General features: G+C 39.7%; 1 protein-coding gene across 1 annotated transcript; it reads left to right on the top strand.

Annotated features, from left to right (window-relative positions):
• Positions 1 to 6,101: 6,101 nt before the first annotated feature.
• LOC112828669 (small ribosomal subunit protein eS12-like) lies at positions 6,102 to 6,518 on the top strand. Its single transcript, XM_073899415.1, has one exon. The coding sequence runs from the start codon at positions 6,107 to 6,109 to the stop codon at positions 6,503 to 6,505; it is 399 nt and encodes a 132-aa protein (XP_073755516.1). The 5' UTR covers positions 6,102 to 6,106; the 3' UTR covers positions 6,506 to 6,518.
• Positions 6,519 to 24,688: the final 18,170 nt, after the last annotated feature.

The following is a 24,688-nucleotide window of genomic DNA, read 5'->3' as shown; positions in this document are numbered from 1 at the left end:
AAAGAAAGGACACCTAAAAAAAAAAACAAAAAAAAACTGCCTCTTTCCCAAACTTCCACAGATACTTACCCTAAAGTAATAGAGCCCAAGCAGCACATGTTCTGATGATGGGGACTCTCTTTTCCTGGAGTCTGGTCTAGCTAGAATAGAATGAGATCAGGAAAAAGGCATTCCTGTCTGAAATTGTTTCACAGTTCAAGTAAGCCAATTTGTCAAATATTTATTGAGTATCTACTATCTGCTAGGCACTTTGATATGATCTGGAGATAAATACAGCTGACTAAAAATCAGTCTTGGCTCTTAAGGAATTCATAGTTCAGTGGGGACACAGATATATAAGCTAATAAGTACCATATAGCGCCATAAGTGCTATGATCAATATAAAGTTCAAATTTCAGGGGGTCATCAATAGGCCTGAGCTCAAGCATTTCATTTGTTTGCATTTAAAAAAAAAAAGATATCATAAGGAAACTCAGCATACCTAGACTACAAAGAAAATAAGCCTAGCATGATAGCATGAGCCTGGCCTTCTGTGGGGACAGTAGACACACAGGATTAGCAAGTCAGAGATCTCACCCCAAATCTGTAGGGGATGACATGGAACCCCAAAAGATGTACAACAACCATGGGTTTCGGGCATTTACCTACCAACTATGACATGTCACCAGCCTCTCCAAAGAGCCAAGAGGACCAATATTGGTAATGTCTCCAAGTATTTGTTTCTGAATGAGGGCTGCTGTTTATGAAGAATGCAGAAAGGATATTTGACTCAGGGCCCTGGAGACTGCAGCCCTTGGGAAGGGCTAATTAGAACCCCATATATTAGGGTGAGGAGGGTGCTAAAACCAGGATTGTTCAAACTCCAATCCCAACCACTGCTGGTCTTGAAATCAATTAACTTGGCCACAATATGCAACTGTTTAATGATACAGAACAGAACAAAAAAGAAAATATCAGAGCTTATCACACACAGTAATGGTAAGTATTGTTTTGTAAAATTTATGTTTCAGTTACATTCATGAGAGTGGAGGTTTGTTTGTGTGTGTGCATGCATGGACACATACTGAGTCATCATATAAAATGTGGGTGGTGATCCATAGTTTGAGAAACACCACCCTAGACAGCATGAGGCCCAACCTCACGATCCAGATGAGGGTACTAAGATCCAGAGAAATGAAAATACTTGCCCAGTTTGACAGTTTGTTAGTGACAGTATGAAAACTAGAACCCATTATCCTGACTCCCACCTCAGTGCTTCCCCATACCCTATCACAATGTACACGGGGTCTTGATGGGGAGGGCAGGGGTGGTAGTAGGTAAGGGAAGGCCAAAAGGGAGGATAAGGATGGAAGAGCTCAACTTTTGGGTCTCCTTTTACCAACTAGACACAAGCTGCCCTGGGCTTTCACACCATGTTTGAGCAACCATATTCCACCCACAAGAATAGAGATAATTGGTAGTATTTACCAAGTGCTTTCTATGGGCCTTGCACCATACTAGGTACCTTATATGTCAACCACAAATAGATAATTTTATCATCCCAATTATTCAGGTGATGAAACAACATCAGAGATTTGGGGTATTGGTCCGAGGCCATGCAGTATCTTGGTGACAGAGCCAATACTCACACCCAAATCTAATTTCAAAGTCACTCCTTTAAACTCTCTACACCAAAACCCTGTTTCCAGATATATTTCAACCCTATTTCCCATATTTTAACACTCTCCCCCTCTATATGCACTTCTAAGTTATTTTTATATATTATATAAACTTATACATGTATCTGTGTGTATATCTGTAGAAATATAAAATCTTCAACCCTCATTATACTCCACATTTTGATTCATATATTATAGAATAAGGTTAAAGCATCCCTAAGAAGGAATAGCCTATGACACAACCAACTCTACCATTCATTCTTATTTTAAAAAAAGAAAAGATGCCTATAAAAGTTTAGTTATTCTGGAGAATGAGAAAGACCTGGGCCTATTTTCTATCCACACAGGACATCTGGAGAAGGAACAGTATCATACAGAGAGGAAATAATAGAATAGTAACTTGAGGGTTTAATACCTTCAAAGACAGTTTTATCGGGGTGCCTGGGTGGCTCAGTCAGTTACGCATCTGACCCTTGATTTCAGCTCAGATCATGATCTCAGGGTCATGAGATTGAGCCCCGTGTCAGGCTCTAAGCTGGACATGGAGTGTGCTTAAGGTTCTCTCTCTCCTGCTCCCTCTGCCCCACTGCCCCCTCCCCACCACACACTCACTCTCTTTCTCTCAAAACAAAAAAAAAAAAGATACTTTTGCTGCTCACCCTTAAAACAGTGTGGAAAATCATCCTTCTCTCCATTTTTCCTGTTCTCCTGCCTAAAATCTCTGATAGGATTCCCACATCAACCCCATTGCTTGAGTTGGATTTAGACATGGCCTCTTAACACCAGCATTTCAGTTTGGAATCCAGAGCCTGGACACCATCATTGACCCAACTACTCTTCTTTTTAGCCCCTCCTGTCCCCCTTATTGTCTCCCTTGGGTTAGTTATGCACATATCTGACCCCTACTTGATTCTGAAATCCTTTTGAACAGGAACTACATTTTATTTATCTTTGGCTCCACTGGGTCCCAGCAAGGACCTTGAATATACTCACATTCAATAAATGTGCTTATTTGAGTCAAAACAAGGAAACAACCTGACTGGTGGTGTGTGGAATGGGCTGTGTTTATGCTGTGACTACTGACCTCAGCTCTGGCCACTCCTTGGCTTGCCCACCCCATTATGTCTCAGTGTGCTTTGTCCAAAACCAGGGTTACAGGGACTGTTAGAAGTAATGAACATCTAAAATAAGAATAAAAGCTTCTGGGTTATTTAGTTCCTCTAGGATTTCTCATAATTGGATTGCTAGTTATGATTTAGAACTTTTGCTTTGGAAATTCACCAACTTACTTTCCAATTAGATTCTGACTACCTGGCCACAGTAGCCAAGGTCCATGTGGACTCCAGTCGAGGACAGCAGCTGGGCATCACCTCTTCCAGGAGTGAAGACTCCTTAGCAACAAGGTAGTCTTGAGGGTAGATATGGAGATTTTGAAGCTGCTGGCTTTCTTAATGCTGCTGGAGTTAGAGTATGTTTTCAAAGAGATACATGTTAGATTATGGCTATTGATCAAATGGCCTTGGCCAGAAAACCCAGACACTATTAACATTGAAGACCATGTTTTTAGAATTGCTCATTGCTGATTCTCAATGATCCTCTACCTCTGTATTTTCTAAGGTATGTCTTTAAATGGTTGATAACAAATTATCTGGAGTGAGAGGTAGATTTTTTAAACTCTCCTCCTTAGGATCTGGGAAAGGTATTTTGGCTATTTCCTCCTGGCCTTTGATCTCACCCTTCTCTAGACTTGATTTCACCTTCTCTAGACTTGATTCCACTTCAAGTATTACTTCTTTCTTCAATCTATCCTCCTCACACTCCATATTAGCCCCTTTTCTTTTACCCATAAACATGATCAAGCTATCTGGAACCCCTTTCTTCAAAAGCCCTCAATGGCTCTCAAAGTACACTTTCCTTATCCTGACCTGCAAAGCCAACTACAATCTAGGCCCAATGTGTCTTTCCACTCTCCTCTCCCACTGCTGCTATCCCTACTCATAGAGATACCCAAAATGGACTGTTTACTCATTTCAAACCATACTCTGTGCTTTTCCACTTCTAGGCTTTGCTTGTGATGGTTCCTCCATTTGAAAGCCTTCCATTTGCTCTCTATCCAGGAGAATTAAGATATTACTCAAATCCCACCTTCTTCATGAAGTCTTTCCTGATTCCCTAATTCAATATGATCTAAGTTTCAAATCCCAATAACCCTTGATACAAGAACTTCTCCTGTGGTATATATATCCCATTCTACCCTGTACTGTGGATATGTCTGTACCTGTTTAAGTACTCCTACTAGATTGTACGTTCAGCAAGGACTATTTGCTATTACATCTCAGTGACTTTCACACATGTTACCAGAGTACACGCCAGAGAAAAAACAGTATGGTGTTTCCTCAAATATTTAAAAAAATATATTTCTTGAATCTATATCTACTATAAGCCAGGCATTAAGATTAAATTGAAGAGCAATCTATTTTGCTTTTGTTTGTCTTGCCTCAGGAGACCTATTTAGAAAGAATTTGCTATGGCTGATGTCAAAGAGGTTACTGCCTTCTCCTCTAGGATTTTTATGGTTTCAGGTCTCACATTTAGATCTTTGAATCCATTTTAATTTATTTTTGTGTATGGTGTAAGAAAGTGGTCCAGTTTGAGGGTGCCTGGATGACTCAGTCAGTTAGGTGTCCAACTGTTGGTTTCAGCTCAGGTCATGATCTCAGGGTCATGAGATCAAGGTCGGTGTCAGGCTCCATGCTTAGCAGGAAGTCTACTTGAGATTCTTTGCCTTTCCCTATCCCTCTGCCCCTTCCCCACTCACTCTCTTTCTCTCTCTCTCTAAAAGTAAGTAAGTAAATAAATAAAATCTTTTAACAAAAAAAGAAGAAAGTGGTCCAGTTTCATTCTTTTATATGTTGCCATCAGATTTCTCAATACCATTTGTTGAAGAGATTTTTTTCCCATTGGATATTCTTTCCTGCTTTGTCAAAGATTAATTGACCATATAGTTGTGAGTTCACTTCTAGGTTTTTTCTGTTCCATTGATCTATGTGTCTATTTTCCTGCCAGTACCGAACTGTTTCAATTACTACAGCTTTGTAATATAACTTGAAGTCTGGAATTGTGATAATTTCAGCTTTGCTTTGCCTTTCAAATTTGCTTTTGCTATTCAGGGTCTTTTGTGGTACCACACAAATTTTAGGATTGTTTGTTCTAGCTCTGTGAAAAATGCTGTTGGTATTCTGATTGCATTAAATGTGTAGTTCCTTTGGGTAGTATAGATATTTTAACAATATTTGTTCTTCCAATCCATGAGCATTGTCTTTCTATTTCTTTTTTTTAAGGATTTTATTTATTTATTTGGAAGAGAGAGAGAGAAGAGAGCGCAGGGGGAGGGGCAAAGGGAGAAGGAGAGAATCTCAAGCAGACTCTGCACTGAGCACAGAGCCCAATGCAGGGTTCAATCTCATGACCTGAGCCAAAATCAAAAGTTGGTTGCTTAACCAACTGAGCCACCCAAGCACCCTTGTCTTTCTATTTCTTTGTGTCATCTTCAAATTTCTTTCATCAGTGTTTTATAGTTTTCAGAGTACAGGTCTTTCACCTCTTTGATTAGGTTTATTCCTAGTTATCTTATTGACAAAATAAAAAGTATCTGCACAGCAAAGGAAACAATCAACAAAACTAAAAGGCAACCTACAGAATGGGAGAAGATATTCACCAATGACATATCTGATAAAGGGTTACTATCCAAATCTATAAAGAACTTAGAGAACTCAAGACCCAAAAAATGAATAATCCAATTAAAAAATAGGCAGAAGATATGAATAGACATTTTTTTTCCAAAGAAGACAGATGGCCAACAGACACATGAAAAGATGGTCAACATCACTGATCATCAGGGAAATACAAATCAAAACTATAATAAAATATCACCTCACATCTGTCAGAATAGCTAAAACTAACAACACAGGAAACAACAGGTGTTAGTGAGGCTGCAGAGAAAGGGGAACCCTCTTACAGTATTGGTGGGAATGCAAACTGGTGCAGCCACTCTGAAAAACAGTATGGTGTTTCCTCAAAAAGTTAAAAATAGAACTAACCTACAATCCAGCAATTACACTATAAGGTATTTACCCAAAGGATACAAAAATACTGATTCGAAGGGACACATGCGCTCTAATGTTTATAGAGCATTGTCAACCAGAGCCAAATTATGGAAACAGCCCCAGTGTACATCAACTGATAAATGGATAAGGAAGATGTGGTATATATGTGTACAATGTAATATTACTCAGCCATTCAAAAAACGAAATCTTGCTATTTGCAATGGCTTGGATGGAGCTAGAGAGGATTATGCTGAGTGAAGTAAGCCAGAGAAAGAGAAATACTGTATGATTTCACTCATATGTGGAATTTAAGAAACAAATGTGCAGTGAGAATCCACCGCCATGGCCGAGGAAGGCATTGCTGCTGGAGGTGTAATGGATGTTAATACTGCTTTACAAGAGGTGCTGAAGACCGCCCTCATCCACGATGGCCTAGCACGTGGAATTCACGAAGCTGCCAAAGCCTTAGACAAGCGCCAGGCCCATCTTTGTGTGCTTGCATCCAACTGTGATGAACCTATCTATGTCAAGTTGGTGGAGGCCCTTTGTGCTGAACACCAAATCAACCTAATCAAGGTTGATGACAACAAGAAACTAGGGGAATGGGTAGGCCTCTGTAAAATTGACAGAGAGGGAAAACCCCGTAAAGTGGTTGGTTGCAGTTGTGTGGTAGTTAAGGACTATGGCAAAGAGTCTCAGGTGAAGGATGTCATCGAGGAATACTTCAAGTGCAAGAAATGAACAAATAAACTTGCTTCTTAGTTCTTGTTCCAAAAAAAAAAAAAAAGAAAGAGAGAGAGAAAGGCAAACCAAGAAACAGATTCCTTTTTTTTTTTTTTTGAGAGAGAGAGAGAGAGAAAGAAAGAGCGTTTGCACACACACAGGCATTAGCGAGGGGAGGGGCAGAGGGGGAGAGGAAGAGAATCTCAAGCTGACTCTGTGCTTAGCACAGAGCCCAAAGCAGGGCTCATTCTCACCACCCTGAGATCATGACCTGAGCTGAAACCAAGAGTCAGAGGCTTAACCAACTGAGCCACCCAGGTGCCCCGAAACAGATTCTTAACTATAAAAAACAAACTGATGGTACCAGAGGGGAGGCGGGTAGGGAGATGGGTGAGGTAGGTGATGAGGATTAAGGAGTGCACTTGTGGTGATGAGCACTGGCTATTGTATGGAAATGTTGAATCATTATATTGTACACCTGAAACTAATATTATGCTCTATGTTAACTAACTGGAATTTAAGTAAAAACTTAAATGAAAGATTGTATCAATGATCAAACTAGACAAAAATCTCTGTTCTCATGGAACTTGTATTTATGTATTACAGTGGGGAAAGACAGATAATAAACAATACATATATTTAGATGTCAGAGGGGGTGAGTGCTTTGAAGAAAAGTGTGGTAAAAAATTCTTTTTTTTCTTTTATTTATTTGAGTATAGTTGACACACAATGTTACATTAGTTTTAGGTGTACAACATAGTGATTCAATAAGCTTATACATTTTTTTTAAAGATTTTATTTATTTATTTGACAGAGAGAGAGAGACAGTGAGAGAGGGAACACAAGCAGGGGGAGTGGGAGAGAGAGAAGCAGGCCTCCCACTGAGCAGGGAGCCCGATGCGGGGCTCGATCCCAGGACCCTGGGATCATGACCTGAGCTGAAGGCAGACGCTTAATGACTGAGCCACCCAGGCACCCCTCAGCTTATACATTTTGTTATGTTCACCATAAGGGTAACTACCATCTGTCACCAAACAACACTATTACAATATCATTGACTATATTCCTTATGCTGTACCTTTCATCCCTGTGACTTCCTCACTCCATGGTTGGAAGCCTGTGTAATTATAAGAAAATACTTCCCTGAAAAAGTAACATATAACAAGAAACTGAAGGAGGTAGGAGAGTGAACCATGTGCCTTCTAGACACAGGGAAGAACAAGTAGAAAGATCTGAAAAATATATGCCCGGAGTTTGAGAAGTAGCAAGGAGGCCAGCATGGCTGGAATGGAGTGAGACAGAAGGAATGAGATGAGGTCAGGAGATAATGGGGAGACGTATCATTTAGAGCCTCATAAGCCATTATAAGGACTTTGGGCTTTTATTCTGAGCAAAATGGAAGTGAGTGAAGGGTTTTGAGCAGATGCCTGCTGCAATCTCTCTTTTATTTTTATAAGGTCATTCTAGTTGTTCTGCTGAACAGAGATTGTGGTGGCAAAAGGACCAAGGCAAGGAGTCCAGTTAGGAGGCAATGCGATTGTCCAGGTGAGAGAGAGCTGTGACCCAGACCAGGGAGGTAGCAGTGGAGGTGGGCCAATTCTGGATACACTTTGTAGGTAGAACCAATAGGATTTGCTGAAAAGTTAAATTCAGTGTGTGAAAGGAAGTGAAGCTGGTTCCAGGACCTGAGCAACTGCAAGAGTAGAGTTGCCATTTGCTGAGAGGTAGGTTTAGATTTTGTGCCATTTACTGAGAACTGGGTTGGGAGGTCTGGAAACCCTCACCTTAGTCCTCGTGGACTAGCTGTAGCCCACACCATCCAGTTTTGGCTTATAGCCTCTGGCAAGTTTCATCCCCACTGCCAGCCTTTCTGTTCCCACAGCAGCCACAAGCCCCTCAAAGAGCTCTGAATCTCAGCTGGGGGGCGGGTTTCTGCATTTGCTACTTGTTTGTCCCTTAGCATCCTGTTTTCCTTCTTCTCTAACCCACTTTTTACTAGTGCATAAAACAAAACATTAATACAAAATAATCCTTTGTACTGTGTTTTTTTATGTTCAGATCACTGGTGTGGTTTCTGATTGAGTCTTGACTGATACAGTCAGGGAGAGGAAAAAGAACCAGCAAAGGATCAGTCAGTAAAGGACTCAGGTGGAGATGGGGAGGGCCTAAAATCCAAGTGAAGAAAACACTGTAAGAAAGCTGGAATGAGGTGGGTGCCTGGGTGGCTCAGTCGGTTAAGTGTCTGCCTTCGGCTCAGATCATGATCCCGGAGTCTCAGGATCGAGACTCGTGTTAGGCTCCCTGCTCAGTGGGGAGTCTGCTTCTCTCTCTGACCCTCATCCCTCTCATGTTCACTCTCTCTTTCAAATAAATAAATAAAATCTTAAAAAAATATAAAATAAAGCAGGAATGATCCGATATGCCAAATGGTGCTGATTATCCCGTAAGAGGATGGAGAATTGACTATGGAACTCAACAACGTGGAGGACACTTGGTAACCTTAAAAATAGTATATATAAGTTTTACCTGCCCACAACTTCCCCCCAATTCATGATACAATACCAGTGCCCTGATTGTCCTTGGGAAACAATCCATTCTCCTCTCCCATCACATATGGTTTGAATAGGCTTAAATTCAGAGCTAGGCATGCAATCTAAGCCTGGCCAGAGTAGTGAACCCCTTGATTACTGTGATTGGTTCAGGGATAAATTTGTAACCCAAGTTGGTCCAATGAGATTTATACCCAAGACACACCAAGACCTGAGCTTCCAGGAAATAGGAATCCTTTTCTCACTGAACATGAAGCTAAAAAGACAGACTATAAACCCAGAGATGTTGGTAGTCATCTTGCCACACAAACTATACAGCCTGCCTGAAAATGGAGCCAACACAGAGAAAACAGAACCAAGAAAAACCAATTCTTATGCCGTTCATGTGAGCCCTTGGATCTTGTTAGCCTGAAACCACCCCTGAGCTTTTTAGTTCCATGAGGTGATAAACTCCTTTCTTTCCATTCATGACAACTGGATTTTAATTTTCTTCACTTAAAACCAAAATAAGTCATAAGCAAAATAATAACATTTAATCAGTGATTATAGGATAGAAAACAACTGATGAGTGAAGGGTCTTGCCCAAAGTCTCTGTGGCCAAGCTGAATCTATACACCAGGTCTTCTCACTCGAAACAACAGTTCTTTCCATTATATTGAACTTCCCTGTAATGAATGCAGCATCACTCATGACTACCATTATTCAGCTTCGGGAAGGAAGGGATTTGGACTAATAGATTTCAGTATGATTGAAAGATTTTTCTAAATTGTGTTGAACAGCTGTTCTTTTCCCCTTATGGCATTAGAATTTCTTATAGTGAGGAAAGGAGAATTTCAAAGTATCATAGTAATGAGGCATTTTGGCCAAGGGAACTAGTAAAAACTCTTTATTTTGAAATTTATTGAAAATATGTAGAAATCGATTCTTTTTTTTTTTTTTTTAAAGAAATCTATCCTTTTATGAACATCCATTTTTGTCCGGGGTCAGAGCAATATAAATCACAGCCTCAATTTTTCCTTTACCTCCAAATGCTATAACTGATTTGCTCCCATCATTAACTCAGCTGCAGACAATAAGCTATTTTGACAACTGGTCCCCTTCAGCAATGGGTAGCTGAGGAAGTCAGCTTCCTCAGCGAGTCACAAATGTGTGTTAAACCACTGTTTGTCTTCTGGAAACCTTGCCCTGACCACACCAGGAGATATCCCCGGTTAGATATAAATTTAGATAGATGCCTGTTAGGTGGACAGATGACTCTGTCTCAATGCTGCCACATGGCATTGTCCCAGAGCTGTGTCTGAACCCCAGGCACAGGAGAATGGTGTGATGGCCCTGTTGCCGAAAAGGTGCTTTGTCTGTGTCTGTGTGTTTTAAAATCTCAGAGCTTAAGTCAACCAATGAAATATTCATGGGGTTCTAAAGTAGTGGGCAAGCTAACGGCTTTCTTATGGGAATATCAATATTCTTGGAGCCAGTCTTAATCCAATATTCAGAAAGCTGCTCTTCCCTCCTTCGTCACTTTGGGTTCAGACTTATTTTCAGAAAGCCTCTGCCCTTTCACAATCCTGCTGCATTAACAGGATGAGTGGTGGTGGGTGGGCCAACAGCACAGGGAGGTAACATGAAGAAGGCACTGTGGGGTGTAGGTATAGGTGGAGGACAAGGAGAAGTGCTCTCCCACACGCAGTCACAGGTACGTCCAGGAGAGACATTTAGTGTGGCTTCCCTGGGAAGCTGGAGAATGTGTTCATAGTCGGGTGACTAGCTTTAGTGTTTTCGTCTGGTCTATGATTCCAGGTGTGTACGTAGGATTTTCCTTCCTGGCGAGAACCAGAGGGAGGGTTGGAGAGACGGAGAAGGGGAGGTCCTAACCAGTGTCATGGAAGGAAATTACTGCTGGAGAAAGGAAATATTTTCCTTCATCCATTCTCTGTCATGTGTGGGTGCCCCTCCTGAGGGTAAAAAGAGGTACAGGATGAGCATCTACAAGAATAGCCTGGCCCAGCAGACAGCTCATGTGCTACACAGCGACTTGTGCCTGTCCCCTTCCCCACCTGGCCCTTCAGGCTGGCCCACCTCCACTCCCCAGCAACCACATGCCTGCCCTTAAGGTGGGGTGGAATTCTACATTCTCCTTTTCCCTTCTTAGCCTCTCGGTTCAGACTGCCAAAAAAGGGGCCAGTTAGGATGGTGGTTTCCTGATGTGGGTACCTGTCCCTCAAGACTGGAATAAAGCCTGCCAACTCATTCCAGGTCGGCCTGCCCAAAAACCATGGAGCAGCCTTCTCCCCAGGCTGGTCTGTGTTACTGAGACTTCTCCAGCTCTGCCCTTTCGGGTGCCCCAGTTGCTGGGGAGGCAGAGAGACTTCGTGGAGACTGGTGCCCAGAGCAGTACAGCCAAGCCAAGCTGGGAACTGAGGAGGCCCCCTTATAGGTGTGGTAGAGAGAGGTAGGTGGGAGCAGCTGGACTGTGGGGGGGGGGAAGGCTGCTCCCCACACACACCCTCTCTCCCACCAGCCGGCTTCTCTCCAGCAAGAGTAAGTGAGCTGCAGTGTTCCACATTAGGCCTCAAAGGTTGTCAGTCAGCTGGAAACCCTACCCCATGACCAGGAGAAGGTGGAGAGGGGCCCCTAGCCATGAGCACTTCCCTGTGTATTTCTCTTCTGAAGGCTAATTCTTCAAATCCAAGCTTGAGAAAATAAATTTGTTTAGACTTCCTATGCTCTAAGGGTGATGTGCTGTAAACTTGGGGAATAAAGCAATAGGAGTCAATTTTACAAATCAAGTCACTGTATTTGATCTTGCATGCAGAGGTTTCCTGACCACAGCACTTGGAAAAGGGAAGCTCCTAGATGCAGTGAAGAAAGCAAGGTATTTGGATTCTCTCTAGAGAAGCCTGAACCTTATTAGGTACTAAATAACACGGGATGACCAGCAATAAAAAGAAAAGTACAAGGAATGGAGAGGCCATGAGAGGATACTCCCTTATTCATGACATTTCTATAAGTCAGCCACTCTATGATTACCCGGCAAACACTGACAGGAATCCCTGAGGGTCCTCATAGCCTGCTAATCTTGCACTATACCACCTTCTCTCTAACACTTCTCCCTGTCTGGCAATAGCTAAGTCAGGTGGTGCTATTTGTTTGGGACACCAGCTTATTAGTCTGGTATGCACAGACTCGGTGATGCGATTATCTCACAATTGCAAAGATCAAAGCATCACTACCTTCCGTTTTTTAAAAAAAATGATTCTGCTGAGTCCTTATGAACTGCTAGCCCCCACCATCCATTCACTAGAACCTTCACAAGAAACAGCCAAAAGCCCAAACAGCCCAAAGAGATGGTTGAAAATGCTGTTGCTGTATGCTCTCACAGAATCTGGCTTTGTGCTTTCATTTACTTGCTTTGTGGCCTTGGAGAAATTACTCTGCCTCTCCATGCCCTTAGCTTCCTCATTTTCAAAGTGGAGATAATAATGGTACCTACCACCTGGGTTGCTGTGATAATGGAACGATGTAATATATGTGAAGATTTCTAGAACACAAAGTATGTGCTAAAGATGTGTTAGCTGATATTATTACTACAATAATTACTGATGCCCCCACAGGTTTGTTGAGTAGAATTCTTGTCAAGTTCCTGGGGAGAAAATGTCCACATTGGTTGATTAAGGTGGAGACACTGAAGCAGCTGGTCTGCCCTCAAAGCCCTATGTAACTTAGACCCCATCTCCATCCAGCTTGATTCAAGTTCACCAAATGGAGAGCAAAGTTTAACTCTATGATATAAAGAGGTGACTGTGATATCAGGGTGCCTGGGTGGCTCAGTCAGTTAAGCCTCCAACTCTTGATCTAAGCTCGGGTCTTGATCTCAGGGTTGTGAGTTCAAGCCCTGTGTTGGGCAACATGCTGGGCATGGAACCTACTTTTAAAAAAATCTATAGGGGCACCTGGGTGGCTCAGTTGGTTAAGCAACTGCCTTCAGCTCAGGTCATGATCCTGGAGTGCTGGGATGGAGTCCCACATCAGGCTCCCTGCTCAGCAGGGAGTCTGCTTCTCCCTCTGACCCTCCCCCTTCTCATGTGCTCTCTCTCTCTCTCTCATTCTCTCTCAAATAAATAAATAAAATCTTTAAAAAAAATCTATAAGTGTATGGAGAAGCTTCATCAGGGACACAACAAGACTGCCCCCTATCTTTGAACACAGTATTGACAGGCTGAGCATGAGAAGCCAGGCCAAGTTTTGCTGGCCACTCCATCCTGCCTAACTAATTGCTCAAGAATATTATGGCATAATACTGATAGCTTAGATAAGGTCCCTATCCACACATTCTCAAACTGAGGTCCACACATTCTAATGGAGGTAAAAACAAATCCACTATCTGAATCTACATCTGGCATTTGATGTGATGCAAATAACACCATTAGGTTATGATCATTGCTGTGTAATGCATCCTGCTAACATTTTATGTTCTTTCATTTAATTCTCATAATATCCCTACCAGTAGGTAGATTCTACTTTTCTCCCCATTTTACTGATGAGGCAACTGAAACTCAGAGAGGTTAAGTAACTTGCCCAAGAACACACAGCCAAGTGGCAAAGCCAGGGACCAAATCAAAGTTTACCCAACTCCTGAGCCTGGGATCTTAACTATTAGCCTTTACTCCTACTTACATTTAAACCATTATTAAAAGGAATCTATTATATCAGAATATAGTCCATTGGAATGGTCTTTGAAATCAATATGGATTCTTAATAAAGATTTCTCAATCTCTTCTTGTTGAAAATGAAGTGCCTCTGATGGCTCATGGCCTGTAGTCTGGCATGTGATTCTTTCTTTATAGTCTTTTCAATAGCAGAACCACAAAAAAATATTTGACCATAAATCTCAGTCAAGACTAGCATGCCAGCAGTTCCCAGATATGCTGCATTAGCACTGGTTATATGCTATAACAAATACGTATTGAATGAGCATAATTGTCCTATGTCTTGAAGAGCAGATAACTAGACCGACAATATGTGAAAGGTTTGAATTTTGTTATTGTTCATGCTCTCTACACCCTTATTTCAGGCATAGGTCAATATGGAAATCCTTATAGCAGTTTTGTTTTCTTTCAAAAATGGGTTGGGCCCCCTTAGTGGAGTGATAAAAATAACTTTGCAGGTCTAGGCCAGTCTACTTTATTTTAATTAAACAGAAGGATATAGATAATGGAGTATATGCATATAGTGAGAGTTAATAGTGTTACACATAACTTTTTTTAGGTATGTGTGTTTGTAGTGAATCACAATATAAAATGCATTTCTTACTTTGGATCACAAACAAAAATGCTTGAAAGCCATGATTTTAAAATTTTAGACACATTTCCCAACTCTTTGCCCCTCAAAGGGAAGCACTAGCACTTGGTCATGAGAAGGAAGTACAACAGGTCCATGATCCTGAGAGGAAGTGCTGGTGGAAAGGTAGATTTTGGTAATAGGGATAAAGGAATCAAAAACTGTCTTTCTCATGCAGAACTGATTTCTTGAGAACACTGAGATGGGACTGAGAGAGCTTCTCCTTGGAGCTGCCCTTGAAACGCCAAAAAAGATAGTGTCCAGGGGAAAGGAAAGATGGAGATTACTTAAGGATGACCATAGCCCATGTAAAAGTTGTTGTCAAACCCTTGGAGGGTTTTGAGGTTCCTGGTATCTCATCAACATGGCAACAGGGCTGAGAGCACCTGACTCCAGATTTCCCCAGGCAAATATCCAAGTATCAAAAGAGGGGCATAGACCATTGGTTCCACACTGGTTTCACATCGGAATCTTTTCTAAAAATACAAATTCCAGAACTTCCACCTTCTTATACAGAATTATAACCTCCAAGGAAGGACCCAGATATCCGTCATTATTAAAATCTTCCCAGAGGATGTTAATACAATCATCCCAACCAAGTTTTCCAAACTAACAACTGGGCCAAGAGACCAAGTGAAATAAAAGTCCCCTTGAAGTAAGGGTTCAGGGACCTTGTTGGCTTTGCAGTATACCAATGGGAACAAATTTCAAGCAGTCATAGTGGTAGGTAGGAGTTCTTGAGTCTAGATAAGAGTAAGGGATGGGTTAATCCTCATGTGCGAGAATGCCTAGAGTCCCACTCAGGGCCATACATGTGGGAGCACTAGCTCACTGTTTCTGGGTACCTAAGAATAGCACCCTGTCTATAGCTCTACTTCCAGGTGGTCTGAAGTTACCTGAGATTCCAGGCACCTGTTTTGACCAGTACAGAGCCCTTGGATCCCACACATTTGTTCTGGCAATCTTCAAGGATGCTTTGATTTCTAGGAGCTCTTTATTCCAAGCATACATTGTCCAAAAAAATTACCAGAAGTTAGTGCAAGGAATAGGGCTAAGGATTACCATGGTAGGGGAACACTTCCCTGTCTTTCCTCTAAACAAAATCTCTAAAGATCCCTGTTATTCAAGTCACAAGGAAGGTGAACTCCTTCCAAAAGCTAGTGTTCCGGTAATTCTAAAAGGCATGCATCTCAAGCTTGGATGAGGAATAGAATTTCCTAGTGGAGTTCCATTCTCTCCAAGGTTGAAGAGTATTGCTTTTCCCATCTGTTAAGTGCTATATGCCTGGGAAGTCTGAAAATGGAGAGGGCAGAAGACCGGCCTCTTTTCAGAATAGTAACACAGATGCCCATTCTGGCTAGCCTTGGCACAGAAGCCACATAGTGCCAGTAAAATCTCCCCACATTGGCATCCAGAACACACAGGGCTTTTCCACTAAAAACAATCACTGAAATTCATCAGAACCATGACGTTTCTGATTTCTAGTTTTCATCTTCCATACCTAAGAGGCTATGCTGGGTTTCTTACTTAATGTTGCCATTGGAATGGAAATGTCTCATACTTCTCTGCCATAGGTATAAGTGACTACCACTTCCACCCTGACATCTACCCCAATTGCCACTTTTTGGACCTCCTCAGACAAATCTGATGGCCTCCATGCTCTCTTCCTACTGACCTAACCCACCCAGACTCCTTTGTCAAGTCCCATCACAACAAATCACATCACCTAGAAGCAAGATAACTGGTTTTAGAAGACAATGAAAGTCACCATCTGTTTACCTTATGATGGGGACTTGAGAGCTCTTGGATGCTCAGAACCACAGGTATGGCAGAAAACAAATGATATTCTGCAAACAAATACTGGGAATCCCCAGTGTGCTGGGCACTGTTACAGGTGCTGAAACACAGGGAACAAGATAAGCAAGGTCCCTGCTCATAATGAATGTAAAATCTTGACCCTAAACACAGTGCTTGTGTGGATATTTTTTGAACCACATCTTACATCACTAGAAGATTCAGATGTTGGTAAGATTGAGATGGAGGTCTTCTTAAGAATGTGTTTTCAATATATTCTCTTTAACCCTTTTAAAAGGATGCTAGCCTGGTCATCAGAAAAGATACCAAAGGGGATGAGAAATGATCAAAGCTTTATAAAATAGTCTTTTCTCCAAAACTCACAAAAGCCTTTTAAAGTCATAGCACCAAATAACTACAGTAACTCAGAAAATCCAATACCTTAATAATATTGAAAAATTGCACTCTCTGCAAGCCCAGTAATTTCTGCTGATTTCTGTTTCCCATTTCCATTATAAGTACCAGTTAGGTGTTATAACAGAGATAATTCAGCTGCTTCTCTTCTCATTTCTGAGACTTTCAAAATGAAGTGGATAAATGGCCATGACTCTTTCTCTCCTCCTTACACCAATTCCCTATCCCATCCTCCAAAAAGCAAAGTGAAAGAGCAAACTAAAATTACTAATCTCTCTTAAAAGGAATGTAAGATGTTGGGTTATTTTCTTGGCCCAGCCAAGATATTGCCAGATGACCTTTTTCAATCATTTAACTTGTCTGGTGAGATTTTCAGAAAAGTAAATATGTCTGGCAATTTTTTCCACAGTTCCCATCCTGGAAGATCCATAATGACAGGAACTTCTCTAGCCAAGGCTATTCCTGGGTATCAGGAGGATAAAGTAACAGTACACAAGGTTCTTGCTGCTTACTGAAAGAGGTAACCATCTCTCCCCAGTGTAGACCTTCCTCCTGTAAGGATGCACTGAGGCCAGTAACAACTGATGCTGGGCCAAGAGTGAAGAATCTAGGCTTTTTTATTTTCAGTAACACTCCATTAAAAACTCACCTATACTAGGACTTTGGTTATTTGTGAGCCAAGTCATACCCACACATACACACACATGTAATCATTCATTCGTTCAACAAATATTTATTGAGCACCTACTCTGTGCCAGCCCAGAGTTAATGACAATGTACCTTTTTCACCATGGGAAGCCTATGTACATGTTTTAGGTGAACCACGTGCCCCAGGAACACTTTTATGGCATAGCATCCATGTAGTGTGTATTATGTAAATTCATTCTGTTTTATTTTTCAATATGGAAAATACAGAAAAGTAGTAGAAAAAGAAATTTCTCTTTAAACCAAAGATGACTACCACATTTTCATTTATTTTCTTCCCCTTTCCTGTGTGGATAAATGGCCATGTGTGTTTATTTTGTACTGTAGTTGTCTGACCTAGATGTGTTCATACTGCACATATAATTTTCTATCTTGCTTATTTTTCCCACTTAAGTATACAACATATGACTTTCAAATGTAAAATCCTGGGTTTTGGAAGAGGATTCTGAGGAGGTGGTGGAGTGGGAAGCACCAGGAATCTGTCTCTTGACCTAGACAATAACTGCACTAGCAGAATCTGTCTGATATAACTATTTTGGAACTTTGGAGTCAAGTGAAGCCTTGCAACTTCCAGAGAAAGGCTTGAACAGTAAATTATGGTTAATTTTGGTCACTTTTAGCTCTAAGCACAGTTGCATTTTCCAACCCCCACTCATAGCTCCATAGCAACAGCTGTGCATGTGTTTCTGGAGCAATCTGCATACAGCTTGCAGAAGCCAGGATAGATAGGCAATAAGACCCTGTCCTCCTAATATCAGAAATTTGTGCTCTCAACACTGATTGCTCCTTCTAATAACTGAGATGCAGATGAAGAGGTAGGTAGCCATCATTATTGTACTTCTGCCCATGTGGCAAGCCCCTCCCCTCTGATTGAAATTATTTCCAGGAGACGTAAAAGGCTAATGCTTTCCCCCCACCTCTTCATTTTTCTCTTTTTCTCCATTCAGGAGCCAGACATTAAAGACTAGAATATTCAAAAGCAACTGAATATACAGGGAAAATTAGAAAGTGACCATACACACCCAGGGAAAGGTGCAGACTCAGAAAAGACCTGAGATGACCCTGAGTTTACACCTCAGAATTATCCTTGGCATAGAGATAGTGTAAGATATTTTCTTAAAAGCAATGAAAAAACCAAAAACAAAAAACAGCAAACCCTATGAAAGGAGAAGAATATGATCGCCAGAGTTAACAAGATTATTAGATTCAAACATCCAGTTTTCAATAATAACAACAAAAACTTACAAGACATACAAAAGAAATAGGAAAGAATAGCCCACTCAAAAAAAAAAAATTAACAGAAACTAACCCTGAAAAACATGTTGAGAAATTAGATAAAGACTCTAAAACACTGTCTTAAAGAAGCTCAAAGAACTAAAGGATAATGTGGAAGAAGTCAAAAAATGGTGTAGAAATATCAATAAAGAGAAAGCCTAAAAAGAAGCCAATAACTACTCTGAGGGCGCCTGGGTGGCTTTGTCAGTTAAGCATCTGCCATGGGCTCAGGTCAGCCCCACATTGAGCTCCACATTCAGCAGGGAGTCTGCTTCTCCCTCTCCCTCTGCCTCTCCCCCCATTTGTGCTTTCTCTCTTACTTGCTCTCTCAAATAAATAAATAAAATCTTTTTTTTAAGTAATTCTGGAGCTAAAAAGTATAATAACTAAAATTAAAAATTCACTAGAAGGACTTAAAGCAGATTTGAGCATCCAGAAGAAAGAATCAGTGAATTTGAAGATAGGACAGTGGAAATCATTGAGTCTGAGGAACAAAATGAAAAAGGATTGAAGAAAAATTAACAGAGCTTAAGGAGCCTGTGAGACACCATCAAGTGAACCAACATATGCATTGTGGGAACCCCAGAAGAAGAAGAGAGAGAAAAGAACAAAGCGAATATTTGAAGAAATAATGGCTAAAAACTTCCCAAATTTGATGAAAGACATGAATATAAAAATCAAAGCTCAACAAATCCCAAGGAGGATGAACTCAGAGACAAACATGAATACACTTTATAATAAAACTTTCAAAAGACAATGACAAAGAGAAAATCTTGAAATCAGCAAGAGAAGTGACATATCACATACAAGATAATCAATAAGATTATCAATAAATTTCTCTCAGAATCTTTGGAGGCCAGAAGCCTCCAATGGCAGGGGGGTGGGGTGCGGGCAGTGGCTGTCAACCAAGAATCCTATGTCTGGCAAAACTGTACTTCAAAAATGAAGGAGAAATTAAGACATCCCCAAATAATTAATAGAGAACTTAAAGCAAAAAAGTAGTAAAATTATATCTATAGAAATCAGTCAAGGGATTCACACAATAAAAGGATATAAAGTATAACATCATATACATAAAATGTAGGGGGTGCTAAAATTTAAAGCTTTTAGAATGGATTTAAACTTAAGTGACCATCAACTTAATATAGACTTCTATATGCATGTTATATATGAATCTAATAGTAACCATAAATCAAAAACCTGCAATAGATACACAAAAAATAAATAGAAAGGAATCAAGCATATAGCTAAAAAAAGCCATGAAACCACAAATGAAGAGAACAAAAGAAGAAAGAGAAGAACTACAAAAACAACCATAAAACAAGAAACAAAATGGCAATAATACATATCTATCAATAATTACTTTGAATGTAAATGAAATAAATGCCCCAATCAAAAGACATAGAGTAACTGAATGAATTAAAAAGCAAAACCCATCTATCTGCTACCTACAAGAGACCCACTTCAGACATAAAAACACATATGGACTGAAAGTGAAGGGATGGAAAAACATGTATCATGCAAACGGAAGTGAAAAGAAAGCTGTGGTAGCAATATTTATATCAAACAAAATAGACTTTAAAACAAAGACTGCAACAAGAGACAAAGAAGGACACTACAGAATGATAAAGATAACACAATCTAACAAAAGAATATAACAAACTGTAAATAGTTATGCACCCAACCTGGGAGCACCTAAATACATAAAGCAACTATTAGCAGACATAAAGGAAGAAAGTGAGAGTAATACAATAATTGTAGAGGACTTTAACACCCCACTTACAGCAATGGATAGATCCACACAAAAAATCAACAGGGAAATAGTGCTTTTGAATGATACATTGGACCAGATGGACCTAACAGATATATTCAGAACATTCCATCCAAAAATAGCAAAATACACATTCTTTTCAAGTGCACAGGGAACATTCTCCAGAGTAGATCACATGTTAGGTCAGAAAATAAGTTTCAATAAATTCAAAAAAGATTGAAATTATATCAGCATCTTTTTGACCACAACAATATGAAACTAGAAATCAATCACAAGAAAAAAATCTGGAAAGAACACGAAAACAGAGAGGCTAAATAACATGCTACCAAGCAATGAAAGGGTCAACAAAGATATCAAAAAGGAAATAAAAGGGGCTCCTGGGTGGCTCAGTTGTTAAGCGTCTTCTTTGACTCAGGTCATGATCCCAGGGTCCTGGGATCAAGCCCCGCGTCAGGCTCCCTGCTCAGCGGAAGGCCTGCTTCTCCCTCTCCCTTTCCCTCTCCCCCTGCTTCTGTCCCCTTTCTTGCTGTCTATCTCTGTCAAATACATAAATAAAATCTTTAAAAAAAGGAAATAAAAGAAAATATGAAGACAAATGAAAATGAAAACACAATGATCCAAAATCTGTTGTAAGGGAGGATTATGATAATACAGACCTACCTCAAGAAGTAAGAAAAATCTCAAATAAACAACCTAACCTTCCATATAAAGGAGCTAGGAAAAAAAAACCAAAAAGAACAAAGAAAGCCCAAAGCCAGTAGAAGGAAGGAAACAATAAATGTTAGAGCAGAAATAAATGAGAGACTAAAAAAACAATAGAACAGATCAATGAAACCAGGATATGATTCTTTGAAAAGATAAACAAAACTGATAAATCTTTAGCCAGATTCATCAAGAAGAAAAGAGAAAAGATTCAAATAATCAGAAATAAAAGAAGAGAAATAACAACTGGCACCACAGAAATGCAAAGGATTATAAGAAAATATTATGAAAAATTATTTGCCAACAAATTGGGACAACCTATAAGAAATGAATAAACCCCTAGAAGCACATAACCTTCCAAAGCAAACCAAGAAGAATTAGGAAATTTGAACAGACCAATTACTAGCAATTAGTAACAAAAAATTTTTTTTTAAACTAATGAATCTGTAATCAAAAAACTCCCAACAAATAAAAGTCCAGCACCAGATGGCTTCACAGGTGAATTCTACAAAAAAAAAAAAATTTTTTTTTTGAGAGAGAGAGAGAGAAAGGGGAGGGGCAATGAGAGAGAGAGAATCTTAGGCAGGCTTCATGCCTGACACAGAGCCTAATGTGGGACTCAATCTCACAACCCTGAGATCATGACATGAACTGCAATCAAGAGTCAGACACTTAAAACAGATTGAGCCACCCAGGCCAGGCACCCCTCTACTAAACATTTAAAGAAGAGCTAAGATCTATTCTTCTCAAACTATTCCAAAAAAATGGAAGAGGAAGGAAAACTTCCAAATTCACTCTACAAGACCAGCATTATGCTGATACCACAACCAGACAAAGAGACTACAAAAAAAAAAAAGAAAGAAAAGAAAAAAGAAAGAAAACTGCAGACCAATATGTCTGATCAACATAGGTGCAGAAATCCTCCAAAAAAAAGTTAGCAAACCAAATACAACAATACATTAAAAAATCATTTACAAGAGAACCCAGAAATGGACCCTCCACTCTATGGTCAACTAATCTTTGACAAAGTAGGAAAGAATATCCAATGGAAAAAAGATAGTGTCTTCAACAAATGGTGTTGGGAAAATTGGACAGCCACATACAGGAGAATGAAACTGGCCCATTTCCTTACATCATACACAAAAATAGACTCAAAATGGATTAAAGACCTAAATGTGAGACAGGAGTCCTTCAAAATCCTAGAGGGTAACACAGGCAGCAATCTCTGTGACCTCAGTGGCAGCAACTTCTTGCTAGACATGTCTGAAAAGGCAAGGAAAACAAAGGCAAAAATGAACTATTGGGACTTCATCAAGATAAAAAGCTTTTGAACAGCAAAGGAAACAGTCGACAAAACCAAAAGACAACTGACAGAATGGGAGAAGATGTTTGCAAATGACATATCAGATAAAGGGCTAGTATCCAAAATCTATAAAGATCTTATCAAACTCAACACTCAAAGAACAAATTATCCAATCAAAAAATGGCAGAAGACATGAACAGACATTTTTCCAAAGAAGACATCCAAATGGCCAACAGACACATGAAAAAATGCTCATCACTACTCATCATCAGGGAAATGCAAATCAAAACTACAATGAGATATAACCTCCCACCTGTCAGAATGGCTAAAATCAACAAGTCAGTAAATGACAGATGTTGGTGAGGATGCCAAGAAAGGGGAACCCTCTTACACTGTTGGTGGGAATGCAAGCTGGTGCAGCCACTCTGGAAAACAGTATGGAGGTTCCTCAAAAGGTTGAAAATAGAGCTACCCTATGACCCAGCAATTGCACTACTGGGTATTTACCCCAAAGATACAGATGTAGTGACCCAAAGTGCCACCTGCACTTCAATGTCTATAGCAGCAATGTCCTCAATAGTCAAACTATGTCAAGAGCCCAGGTGTCCATCAACAGATGAATGGATAAAGAAGATGTGGTGTATATATATGTATATATATATATATATATATATATATATATATATATATACATATATATACAATGGAATATTATGCAGCCATCAAAAAAATGAAATCTTGCCATTTGCAAAGACGTGGATAGAACTAGAGGATATGATGCTAAGCGAAATAAATCAATCAGAGATAGACAATTATCATCTGATCTCACTGATAAGTGGAATTTAAGAAAGAAGGCAGAGGATCATAGGGGAAGAGAGGAAAAAATGAAACAAGATGAAACAAGAGAGGGAGACAGACCATAAGAGACTCTTAATCATAGGAAACAAACTGAGGGTTGCTGGACTGAGGGTTGCTGGGAGGGGAATGGGAGGATGGGGTAACTGGGTGATGGACATTGGGGAGGGTATGTGTTGTAATGAGCACCATGTATTATATAAGACAGATGAATCACAGACCTGTACCCCTGAAACAAATAATACATTATACGTTAATTTTTTTTAAAAAAATCGTCCACCCAATCAAGTGGGATTTACTCCAGGGATGCAAGGGTGGTTCAATATTTGCAAATCAATCAACATGATATATCACATCACAGGGCCCATTTCTGGGTTCTCTTGTAAATGAGAAAGGATAAAACCAGAGGATCATGGCAATAAATGCAGAAAAAGCACTTAACAGAGTATAATATCCATTCATGATAAAAACTCTCAACAAAGTAGGTTTAGCGGGAACATACCTCAACATAATAAAGACCATATCAGAAAAACCCACAGTTAACATCATATTCAATGGTGAAAAACAGTAAAACCATATGAAACTGAAAAAATGTGATGTTTAAAGTGGACAAAGAGCTTTTTCTTAAAAAAAAAAACAGAGAGCTGTTCCTCTAAAATCAAGAACAAGACAAGGTTTCCACGTTCACCACTTTTATTCAACATAGTACTGGAAGTACTAGCTACAGCAATCAGACAAGAAAAAAGAAAGAGAAGGCATCCAAATTGGTAGGAATGAAGTAAATTTTTCATTATTTGCAGATGACATGATACCACATATAGAAAACCCTAAAAACTACTCCACCAAAAGACTACTAGAAATAATAAATTAATTTAATAAAGTTATAGGATACAAAATTAATATGCAGAAGTCTGTTTTATTTCTATACACTAATAACAAAATAGCAGAAAGAGAAATTAAGAAAAAAATCCCATTTACAGTTGAACCAAAAAGAATAAAATATCTATGAATCAACTGAACCAAGGAATGAAAGACCTGTACTCTGATAACTATAAAACAATGATGAGAGAAACTGAAGATGACACAAACAAATGGAAAGACATTCTATGCTCATCAATTAGGAAAACCAACATTGTTAAAATGTCCACACTACCCAAAGCAAACTAAAGATTTAATGCAATTCTTATCAAAATACCAACAGCATTTTTCATAGAGCTAGAACAAACAATCCTAAAATTTGTATGGAACCACAAAAGACCCCGAAAAGCCAAAGCAAACTTGAGAAAGAATAAATCTGGAGGTATCACAATCCCAGATTTCAAGTTATACTACAAAACTGTAGTAATCAAAGTAGTACAGTACTGGCACAAAAATAACTACATAAATCAATGAAACAGAATAGAATGCTCAGAAATAAACCCACACTTTTATAGTCAATTAACCTATGACAAAGAGGCAAGAATATACAATGGAGAAAAATACAGTCTCTTCAATAA

Source organism: Callorhinus ursinus, unplaced genomic scaffold (genome assembly GCF_003265705.2).
Source record: "Callorhinus ursinus isolate GAN/ISIS: 27379988/994484 unplaced genomic scaffold, GSC_fseal_2.0 scaffold13, whole genome shotgun sequence".
Lineage (NCBI taxonomy): Eukaryota > Metazoa > Chordata > Mammalia > Carnivora > Otariidae > Callorhinus > Callorhinus ursinus.
This window is presented reverse-complemented; position numbering and strand designations above follow the sequence as displayed.